Source organism: Myxine glutinosa, chromosome 14 (genome assembly GCF_964187855.1).
Source record: "Myxine glutinosa chromosome 14, kmMyxGlut1.1, whole genome shotgun sequence".
Lineage (NCBI taxonomy): Eukaryota > Metazoa > Chordata > Myxini > Myxiniformes > Myxinidae > Myxine > Myxine glutinosa.
The window spans coordinates 86,064,831-86,076,835 of record NC_136274.1 but is presented as its reverse complement, the minus strand read 5'-3'; the positions used below and the strand labels follow the sequence as shown (position 1 = coordinate 86,076,835).

General features: G+C 47.5%; 1 protein-coding gene across 4 annotated transcripts in view; it reads right to left on the bottom strand.

Annotated features, from left to right (window-relative positions):
* Positions 1-12,005, bottom strand: part of LOC144888885 (germ cell nuclear acidic protein-like) — a 155,678-nt gene that overhangs the window by 68,187 nt on the left and 75,486 nt on the right. For all 4 annotated transcript variants that reach the window (XM_078768541.1, XM_078768540.1, XM_078768542.1 and 1 more), the window contains one exon: positions 4,406-4,494. In XM_078768541.1, coding sequence (XP_078624667.1) covers positions 4,406-4,494 — 89 coding nt within the window. The remainder of the gene's footprint in view (positions 1-4,405; positions 4,495-12,005) is intronic.

Here is a 12,005-nt window from a genome sequence, read left to right as displayed (position 1 = left end):
CCGATGATGACATAAATTTAAATCTTCACTGGCATCGGGTCGAAGATTAGATATATGAAGCTTCCGATTTTTCAGATAAGGATTTTGATTCGACCAATTATATGGGTGGAATACCACTTCACTAATGACGTCATTGCTATCACCTTATATACCTAATGGAGAGTTGATGACATGCCATGTCAACCTTTTTCGTTGAGTGGTTTCAGAGATGTCCAATGTTTTTTGTTTTTTAAAATCCAATATGGCTGCCAGACCATGTGACCAATGATGTTTAATTTTTCAAACTACACTACATGGCCAAAAGTATGCGGACACCTCTTCTAATTAGTGGATTCGGCTATTTCAGCCACACCCATTGTTGACAGGTATATATAATCAAGCACACAGCCATGCAATCTCCATAGACAAACATTGGCAGTAGAATGGGCCGTACTGAAGAGCTCAGTGACTTTCAACTTGGCACCATCATAGGATGCCACCTTTCCTTTCCAACAAGTCAGTTCGCCAAATTTCTGACCTGCTAGAGCTGCCCCAGTCGACTCTAAGTGCTGTTATTGTGAAGTGGAAACATCTAGGAGCAACAACAGCTCGGCCGCGTAGTGGTGGGCCACACAAGCTCACAGAACGGGACCGCCGAATGCTGAAGCACGTAGCACGTAAAATCGTCTGTCCTCGGTTGCAACACTCAGTACCGAGCTCCAAACTGCCTCTGGAAGCAACATCAGCAAAACAACTGTTCATCGGGAGCTTCATTTAATTGGTTTCCATGGCCGAGCAGCCACACACAAGCCTAAAACCACCATGCGCAATGACAAGAGTCGACTGAAGTGGTGCAAAGTTCGCCGCCATTGGACTCTGGAGCAGTGGAAACGCGTTCTCTGGAGTGATGAATCACACCACCATCTGGCAGTCCGACGGACGAATCTGGGTTTGGTGGATGCCAGGAGACGCTACCTGCCCAAATGCATAGTGCCAACTGCAAAGTTTGGTGGAGGGGGAATAATGGTCTGGGGCTGTTTTTCATGGTTCGGGCTCGGGACCTTAGTTCCAGTGAAGGGAAATCTTAATGCAACAGCATACAATGACATTCTAGTAAGCAGATAGCGAAAGAGAGGTGTGATGTGATGGGGGTGAGTTGCTTGAAGGATGAAGTGGGACAAATCGTTGTGGACCCAGATGGAATTAAAGGAAGATGGAAGAGATATATGGAAATACTGTTGAATGCAGAGAATGAATGGGATGGCAACATCAAGAGTAACCGAGTTTTAGGACTGGCAGAGAAGATAACTGAGAAGGAAGTTGAGGAAGCGATAAAAGCAATGAAGAGTAGAAAAGCAGGAGGGCCGACGGGAGTTGTGGGAGATATGTTGAAGGCAGCAGGAAGTTGGGGTGTGAAGAGAATGACAGAGATCTGTAAGCTGGTGGTGAAAGAAGGCCGCATTCCAGTGGTTTGGGAACTGAGTAGCCCCATCCCTCTATACAAGGGGAAAGGTGACCCTCTGGACTGTGGCTCGTACCGAGCGATAAAGTTATTGGAGCATGGAATGAAGGTATGGGAAAGGGTGTTGGAGAGGAGGATAAGGAAGAAAGTGAAGATTGACGAAATGCAGGTGCTGGGCTCGGATGGAGGTGCTGGTAAAGGAGGGTTTACCATGGGAGTTGTTGTATGCAGATGATCTGGTGTTGATTGCAGAAAGTATGTATGGACTGAAAGAGAAGATGAACAAGTGGAAGGAATGTATGGAGACAAAAGGTCTGAAGGTGAATATTGGAAAAACGAAGGTGATGGCAAGTGGTAAAGCATGTGGTGAGGTGGAAACAACTGGGAAGTCGCCCTGTGCTGTGTGCAGGAAGGGTGTCGGAGTGAATTACATTCAATGTACAATGTGCGCTGAGTGGGTTCATCAAAAATGTAGTGGTTTGACAGGGTCATTAACCAGTGTGGCAGCTACATTCAAGTGTAAGGTGTGCACAGAGGGATCTGCAGATGGAGGAAATGTTGAGTTGGATCTTGGAGATGGCGTGAAGCTGGAAGGTGTGAAAACATTTTGTTACCTCAGAGACATGCTGAATGAAGAAGGTGGATCAGACTCGGCAACGGTTGCTGGAGTGAGATGTGCATGGAAGAAGTTTCGGGAACTGAGTGACGTGCTGATGAGGAGGGGAGTGTCGTTGAAGCTGAAGGGAAAGGTGCATGCTGCATGTGTGAGAAGTGTTATGATTTATGGGAGCGAGACATGGGTAATGAACGTAGAGCAGCAACGAAGGCTAGAAAGGGTGGAAATGCGAATGGTTCGGTGGATGTGTGGAGTATCATTGAGAGAGAGGAAGACAAATGATGAATTGTGAAAGATGATGGAAATAGAGCCTGTGATTGATGCTGTGAAGAGGAACAGGTTGAGATGGTTTGGTCATGTGTTGAGGAAGGATGAAAGTGACTGGTTGAGAAGAGTGATGGAAATGAATGTAGCAGGAAGTAGAGGACGGGGAAGACCGAGAAAGACTTGGCTAAAGATGGTCGAAGAAGAAATGCGGGCAAGGGGGTGAACAAGGGGAGATGCAGAAAATAGGGCAAAATGGAGAACATTGTCATGGGGACCGCAAGGCTAACCCCCGCTCTTGCAGGGAAAATGGCCTTAAAATGCCTGTTGTATACAATGACATTCTAGACGATTGTGTGCTTCCAACTTTGTGGAAACAGTTTGGGGAAGGCCCTTTCCTGTTTCAGCATGACAATGCCCCCCCCCCCCTTCCCGTGCACAAAGCAAAGTTCATACAGAAATGGTTTGTCGAGATCAGTGTGGAAGAACTTCATTGGCCTGCACAGAGCCCAGACCTCAACCCCATCGAACACCTTTGGGATGAATTGGAACGCTGACTGTGAGCCAGGCCTAATTGGCCAACATCAGTTCCCGACCTCACTAATGCTCTTGTAGCTGAATGGAAGCAAATCCCCGCAGCAATGTTCCAACATCTAATGGAAAACCTTCCCAGAATAGTGGAGGCTGTTATAGCAGCAAAGGGGGGACCAACTCCATATTAATGCCCATGATTTTGCAATGAGATGTTCGATGAGCACATACGGGTGTGATGTCTGGGTGTCCACATACTTGGGGAATATTCACTACATGACCACATGGCTAGATGGACGATCACATATGAAATTTCGCATCAATCAATTTTGGGCTTCAAGAAAAGGATTTAAGGTTTGCATTAAATACAACATGGCCACCAAAACCAGATGATTCATGAAGTTTTAGTTATCACCATTGTATCCCCATGGGTAGTCGATGATATGCTTAATGTTTCGGATCCATTGGTGCAGCGGTTCGAGAGAAGATGCATTTTTAAAAACGGTTTTAGCTTAAATTCAACATGGCTGCCATATAATGTGACCTATGATGTCAGCATTATCAATTAAATATTCTCCATGGGGAATTCCCCATTTGTTTAAAGTTTTGCATCGATCAGAGAAACAGTTGCAGAGAAAAGAATTTATAAGTGAAAACATATAGATGTGGACACAGGTAGACAGACGCATTACAATAGGTTTGCAACCCCTTTGGGACGAGAGTACCAACAACCACCACCAACAGGTTCCATAACGTCTCTCCACTCCAACTTCTGCCCCATCTTCTATCGTATATGTTTGCTGCGTCGACCTATCCTTTCACCGCTCCAGTTGTTCAAAGTCTTTCCTTGAAAAAGCAGAGCTACTCACAATCTACAAGGCCTTTGCACAAAGTTCACTCGAGTATTGCCGTCTCCTCTGGGTTAGAGTCCAAGAAACGCATCTGTCTCTCCTGGATTACGTGGTATCTAAAGCTCTCACAATTATTGGAATCTTCAGCGGTGAGACCAAAGCACATTGCTTACACATTCCAGGCAAGTCGGTGGTCTCTGTTTTCTATCGCCTCACCTCTGGTCGAGCTCCCTCTACTCTCAGTCATTCGACCTTCCCCAGCAAGTCCAGCATGTATGTGTTCTTCCAGTAACCCTGTACAGCCTGACTGCAAACCTTAACTCTTTTGTTCTTCGATTCTCTAATCTGTGAAACAGCCTTCCGAGGCTTTACGATCCCAGTCTTCCATCAAGGATTTCAAGCAAGCAATGCACTACCATCTCGTGTCATTTCCCATAGGGATCTAACATCTTTATGAATGCATTGACACTGCAGAGCCAAACTCCTTTACTTGCACCGTTTGCTCTCATCCTCTCTTATTGAATGCTTATTGAATCAAACTGTTGCCATGTAGGCCCACCATCAGTCCATACCCTCAGTCGCCTTGCTACTCAATCTTGTAAAGAATAAATAAACAAACAAACAACCAAATAACAAAATGGGCGAGGAAACACTCAGCTGTCCCTGAACATGTTTATAAAAAACCGAAGCATATAAACATACCTGAGGTCGCAAGAACAGACGGTGCAGGATGGTAAAAATCTTCATTTCCAGACAACTCAATGTGATCTTCCACAATGAAACCGTCGAGACTGTGGATAAAGGAATAAAACAGTGATGAAGAAGTGTTCCAGTTCCTAAATGCATAAATCCTAAATGCACTGTACAAATAAAATTATATAATAGTTAGTTAGATAGATAGTTAAGGTGTCAACACAGGTGCAGTGACTGCTCCTCCATGTCCTCCCATCTGTCCCATAATGATGATCCGTCACCACAGACTTCAATCTAGTGCCAATGTTTGGGCATCCGCCAGTGACGTTATTTGTCTGGCCCCACAATCTGCCCTGATGCAGTCCATCCACATTTTTGTGGGCCTTCCTCTGGGTCTGGAGTCATTTACTCTTCCTTCTCAGAGTATTTTGAAAGTCTGTTGTGGGACATCTTTTCAGTGTGCCCAAATAAAGTAAGCCTTTTTTGTGTTATACTCTCTGTTATTTTGTGTTTTACTCGGAGAGTTTCCTTTATTATAGTATATGCCTTATTTTGGCCAGCTGAGTTACTCCCATTATTTTTCGAAGGCATATCGTTTCAAAAACAAGGAGTCGCTGACTCCATGTTCATCGTCTTGCTTTGTTGCACTAACGTATCAAAGGCGAGGGGGTGGGGGTGGGGGGAGTGGAGAGTAGGGCGGCACTTTTGGGTGGTCATACTATCCACCGCCAACACCACCCGGAGACGCGTTTTTCAGAAAACGAGCACCTTTTAGTCGTCAGCACTGCTCTTAGGCTCAATTCTGCAGTTTAAATTTTGAAAATCGATTCAGTTTAAGAGTTTGTAGAGCGTATCACATTTTAGGTGTTAACAGTGTGCGGAGATTAAATAAAGGCACAAACCCTGCCCGGAGAAGTCCGGAGAGTTGTATGAGGGTGGAGGGGTCTAGTAGGATGGAGGAAAGAGTGGGAGGGGCTTAGTAGAATGGAGGGAGGAGTGGGAGGGGCTTAGTAGAATGCAGGAAAGTGGGAGGGGCTTAGTAGAATGGAGGGAGGAGTGGGAGGGGCTTAGTAGGATGGAGGGAAGAGTGGGAGTGGCTTAGTAGGATGGAGGGCAGAGTGGGAGGGGCTAAGTAGGATGCAGGGAGGAGTGGGAGGGGCTTAGTAGGATGGAGGGAGGAGCGGGAGGGGCTTAGTAGGATGGAGGTCCATGTACAGGGTGGCACAAAGGTAACCACCTGATTTGAACAGCTGTATTTTGTGTTATATAATTTTAATTATTTTCTCTTTTTCTTGCAGATATAAAGTGTAAGGTATCTCGACAGACTACGATCGATTGTAGCACACGTTTATTGACTCTGCCGATACAGGCCCGATTAACTGCAGCGCCATCCGAGCTGGGGCGTAGGGATACAATGCGGTCACGGTGTAGGGATACAACGGTGAATATTTGCAGCTTCATACATGACATCCTCCCCTTTAAGTCCAAAATTACCAACAGCAATACGTGCTAGATTTCCAGAATTGACCTTTCAAAAGCAGCATTTCCAAAACATGTGAAAATATGTGTGCAAACGGTTATGAGAATATTGAAAATACGTGAAAACAGAACATGTGTCACCGTGAAAATAGAACGTGTGTCAACGTGAAAATAGAACGTGTGTCAACGTGAAAATAGAACGTGTGTCAACGTGAAAATAGAACGTGTGTCAACGTGAAAATAGAACGTGTGTCAACGTGAAAATAAACATCTTCAAAGATTCAACCGGCCGGGTGCTTTTCTCTCACGCGTTGAGCGTCGCGGTGTAGCAGTGGATACAGAGTCCGAGGTGATTCCTTTGCTCTCCACGAAGGGTGTAGCGTTCGCAGAGGTTTTCGGGGCATCCGAGCCGGATGGAGCGGCCACGACGATCTCCGGCAGTGGCGGGTCGAACTGTTGTTTGTTTGTTTTGTTTTTTTTTGTTGTTTTTTTTTGTTTGTTTGTTTTTGTATACTGAATCGAGGCTCGTGAAAGAGCTAACATTTACTTCACAAACAAATCAACCAGACAAACAAAATATATAAAAAGAGGGAGCGGAAGACAAGATGGGGAGAGAAGGGGAAGCACACAAACACAACATTTGAGAGCAGGGAGATGTGTGGAAGGGAGAGGGCTTGGGGGGAGGAGGAGGCGTGGGAAGGTGGGGGGTGGGGGGGTGGGGGTGGGTTAAGTATAAAACACAAGGACACCAAGGACTTCCAGGACAGAAGTTGGTATTTCAAAAAAGTGGAATTGGGGTGAAATTAGCGGGGGTAGAAAAGATCAAGGTTTTGGATGGGGGAAGATAAGAGATGGTGGTAAACAGCTGTTTTAAAGACCTAGAGGGTTGAGTGGGATTGAAGAGAGTGAGGGAGTTTGTTCTAGAGGCGGGAGAAAAGAGGAATGAAGGAGTGAAGGTGAGCAGCGAGTCTTGATTTTGGCAGTTTAACCATCAGAGGGTTGCTGGCAGATCTTGTGCGACCTGTAGGAATATTTGTGGGACAGAGCCCAGAGAGAGCTGGGGGGGCAAGGCCAGAGAGGAGTCGGTAGAAGACGGAAAGACCACCAACCTGCCTGCGGTGAGTGAGTGAGAGGCCCTTGGAGTTAGCTTCATCGCGGGAGATTCCAATTATTCTGAATGCTTTGGTTTCAACAGCGTGAAGACGAGCTAGGTGTGAGGCAAGAGCACCAGCCCAGAGGGGAGAGCAGTATTCCATTGAGCTGCGGATGAAAGCCTTGTATGTGGTGAGGAGCTCAGGTGTGCCAAGGAAGAACTTCACACGACGGAGGATGCCCAGTCGGCGACTGGCTTTGGAGGCCAGATTTGAAATGTGGTTTTCCCAGGAAAGATCATGGCAGATAGTGAGACCCAAAAGCTTGAGTGACAGAACTTCTTGGAGAGGATTATTCAGAAAGTGGATGGGAGGGTTGTCCAGTCGGTCTTTTCGGAGAGACATCGTAAGAGTGTGAGATTTGTCAGGATTGAAAGACATGTTCCACTTGTTTGCCCAGGCTGTGATTTTGTCCAGGTCTGCAGAGAGTGAGGAGGCTGCAGACTGCCGATCTGAGGGATGAAGAATGGAGCGACAGAGAGTAGAGTCATCAGCAAAGAGATAGAGAGAATTTTCAAGAGAGTCAGATAGATCATTGATGAAGACCAGAAAAAGCACAGGGCCCAGAACACTGCCTTGGGGAACTCCAGCCTGAACAGGAAGAGGAGATGAGAGAAACCCATTCAGGGCCACACGTTGACTACGACTAGAGAGGAAGTCCGCCACCCATGCGTGGAGATTTCCATGGATACCAAAAGAGGAGAGTTTGGTGAGCAGAGCGGGGTGCCAGACCGTATCGAAGGCACGTGTTGTTCTGACTGTGACGATGCTGCAGGCTCTATCGACTGACAGTGACGGTAGGTTATGTGGTGCTGATGTCTACGAATTTCGCGGCCGCCCTGCAGGCGAATCACGCAGGACAGTGGACCTGGCTTCTCGATGATGTCCCCCGGTAACCACGTCGCACCTGCACCAAAATTTCGGGCAAACACTGGATCTCCAATGTTGATACATCGACTGTTGGACGTCTTATCGTGCACCAACTTTTGATTAAGCTGGCTCTGATAAACATTTGATGATATGTCTGGTTTGAGATTGTCAAGTGTCGATCTCAAGTGTCGTTTCATCAATAACTCAGACGGAGCTGCACCGGTTGTTGATTGTGGCATGATGCGGTATTTGAACAGGAGATGAGAAAGCTTTGTTTCCAGGGTTCCCTCCTGAAGTTTCTGCAATCCGGATTTGATGATTCCCACGGTTCGTTTGGCCAAGCCATTTGAAGCCTGGTGATGTGGGCTGACAAACTTATGTTTGATGCCATTCTGACGTGTGAACTCGGCAAACTCGGAACTGGAAAACCACGTGCCGTTATCACTCACGATCATCCTGGGCAGACCATGAGTGGCGAAACAGCGTCTGAGTCTTTCAATGACAATGGCTGACGTAGTACCACGCGTCACATAGGCATCAATCCATTTTGTGTGCGCGTCCGTAATTATTAGAATCATGCTGCCGTTAATAGGCCCGGCATAATCGAGATGTAGGCGATGCCACGGTTCGCTGGGCCATTCCCAGGGATGCAGTGGTGCTTTCGCAGGTGTATTCCGGGTGCTCTGGCAGGGGTAACAATGTCGAACATGATGTTCGATATCAGCATCAAGATTCGGCCACCACACATAGTTTCTAGCGAGTGACTTCATCTTCACAATCCCGGGGTGACAGTTATGGATTTCATCCATGACCCTGGAACGCAGATTTTCTGGGATCACGACACGACATCCCCAGAGTAGGCAACCATTTTCCACGCTGAGTTCGTTTTTACGTGCTTTAAAAGCCGCAAAAGCTGGGTCACCCTGAGGTAGCAAATGCCATCCAAGCTGTACAGCCTGGACAGTTCTGGACAGAACGGGGTCTCTTCGAGTACGAGTGCGGATCTGGCCAGAATCGACAGCACAATCTTCCAGATGATCCATCAGTGCGATAATGGATCCTGGTGTAGGCGAATCATCAACGGATTCTGGAAGGGGTAACCGACTCATGGCATCTGCATTTGTGATAGACGAACCGGGCTTATAACATATGGTGTAGTCATAAGCAGCGAGAAACAGGGACCAGCGGATGATCCTGGGCGGTCGTGTGTCAGATGTCACCTTAGTTGGACCAAACAGACTGATCAGCGGCTTGTGATCAGTGCGAATCGTGAAATGATGTCCAAGAAGATACTGGCGAAATTTGCTGATGCCGAAAACGATTCCCAATCCTTCCTTGTCAAGTTGCGAATAGTTCTTCTCTGCCGGGGACAACGTTCTGGATGCAAATGCAACAGGTCTTTCCATACCATCAGGCATCACGTGTGATAATACTGTTGTGGATTTGAGAATCTTGTTTTTTTTTGTGTAAATATCACCCTCTGTAAAGTGTAATGAATACTTGTAAATATCTCCGGTTGGTGTGTAAAGGTCAAAGGTCGTCCTCTTAGTTACTCCATATACATGCACATAGCAAATCATATACCCTTCTAAATAGTTATTTCCTTATTCTGTGTATTAGCTTAAGGCTCTGTTTCCCATTAATTGACACTGCATTGCACCGAATCAGGTAAGACAGAATCCCTTTTCAAGTCTCCCCCAATCCTCTCAGTGCATTGGGCGGTTTTCTTCACCCCAAACTCCATTATGCACGCGGTCAAGTCCACGAACAAGGGCGTTGCCCGCCCCTCGTCAACGGAAGGTGGAGCCAGCGAGCCCCCACCAGCCAATCAGGGCTGGTGAGATACCATCACGGGCGTGGCGCGGGTTGATCTCAAAGCGTGTTATAAAAGCGCCCGCGCAAGCCTTTTTGAGAGAAGTGCGTAAGAGTCCAGTTGAGGAGAAGCAGAGAGAGGGATTTTTGAGGGAGGTGCGCTGGACCAAAGGCAGATTCTGCGGAATAGGAAAAGAGCGTCAGAGACGCAGGAGGCGGAGGACGCGTGAGACAGCTGCCGGTATGAAACCAAATACATGGAGCTGCCGGCTCCTCGCTGCCAGCCCGAAGCGGCGCTGTGTTTGCCGGGTTTTCGCCTCGACCCAAAGCGCGGATCGGAGAGCGCGCTTGGAGCTGGACCTCGACGCCTGGAGCTGGACCTCGACGCCTACCATCTGCCTGGACCCTCCTCTGCCGTCCCAAAACCATTCCTGCCCTTCCATCCTTTTGTGTACGTGAGTTTGTTTTGTGTGTCTTGTCCCTGGGTATAAGTTAAGCCTGTTTAGATAAGTCAGTACTGTTGCACTGTGTCTTCTGGTCCTTCCCTCCTTCTGTAAATTATTTTCTTATTCTTCCTTCTCCTTGGTTCTTTTGATTGTGTAAATAATAGTTAGTAATAAATCATATTTGTATTTCCTACCTTCGTTCTTCTTCTTCATGCTCATCCGGTCGTCTTTGTGATTTCCCCATTGAAAACCTGTGGCGCGATTTTGGCCAACGTTCAGGATCGGGTTAGTCTCTGCTAATGGTTCGTGCCGCGGTTGCTAAACCGCTCGGCAATTAACATCTGTCAGCGGTCGCGAACGAGGTTGCGCACCTGCCTCTCCGGAGGGAGTTTGTGCAGCTTCATGACCACGTCGGTCAGTCGTAGACGAGGGGATTAATCCCCCCTCGATAAGGGGGAAAGAGGCCGACGGAGAGATCCGCAACAAATTGGTGCTAGGAGCGAGATTCGGACCTGAATCGCGCTTAGCGCGCTCAAATTACGAGTGGCCCAAGATTTTATTTTATTATAACATCTAAATTAAAATCGTGCCATGGATGGTCAAGGTGATCGGATGCCGGTTGGGGAGTTAGAGGGGTTGGAATCAACCCAGGACCCCAGGGAAATGTATATGGGGGAGAGGGAGGAGGAGAGCAATGAAGATGTGGTTGAGGGGGTATCAGGTGCACAAGATGGCGCCCTCACGCACGATGTTGCAGCGGCACCAAATGTCGCCGCGCCCGTGACCGTAGCAGCACCGGTGGATTTGAACCTTTTTATGCTGCAAATGGAGGCCCTTATGGCCAAGATGGGTGAGCAAATGGAAAAAAAAAATGGATGCTCGGAGCGATAAGACCAGTGAGCAATTGGGGGCAATGAGGGATGAAGCGAGGGGTACCAGTGAGCAATTGGGGGCAATGAGGGACGAAGCAAGGGGTACCAGTGAGCAATTGGGGGCAATGAGGGACGAAGCAAGGGGTACCAGTGAGCGATTGGAAAATCAAATTGGGGGATTAAAAACGGACATGGGAAATCAAATCGGGGGGCTAGAAGCTAAATTTGAGGGTTTAGACAATAAATTTGAAGGTTTAGACAATAAATTTGAAGGTTTAGACAATAAATTTGAGGGGTTAGACAACGGGATGAAAGAGGTGAAGAATGGGTTAGGTGGGTTAGAAAACACAATGGAAGGCAAATTGCGGGAAATAGGGGAGCAATCCGCCCGGGAAATTAAACAGATGGGAGAACAGATAGAGGAGGTGAAAATCGGGTTAGAAACCAAATTGGATGCCCAGAGGAATGATTTGGAACAGATGGCGGCAGCATCTACCAAAGAGATGGGAGAAATGGGGGAGGAGATCAGACGAGGTGTGAGCGAGGAGGTCTCGTGGGTACGTGAGGAGGTAAAGCGAGGTGAGGAGCGTATGGAGAAAGAGGTGAGAAATAGTACGGCTAGGTTACAGGGGGGCATAGAGGATCTGACGAGGGGAGTAGAGCAGCTGACGGTGGGACAAAAAGAATTAGTGGATCAAGTGGAAAAGAACACTGCGATAATCGGGGGGTTAAAGGCGACGCAGAAGGAGATAAAGAAAGAACTCATAGCGACAAAGAGGGAATGTCAGATGGTACATGAGGGGTTGACAAAGAGGTTGGACGAGGTAACGGAGGCAATGGAGACGAAAGAACGGGAGGTGAGGTTTCACTCCAAAACTGAGTCGGTGGTACCTGTACAACCCACGATGTGTGTTGATGGTAAGATACTGTTTCGAATTCTCGTCCAAGCGGAGCTGTAGATAGGCGGATTTGAGATCGA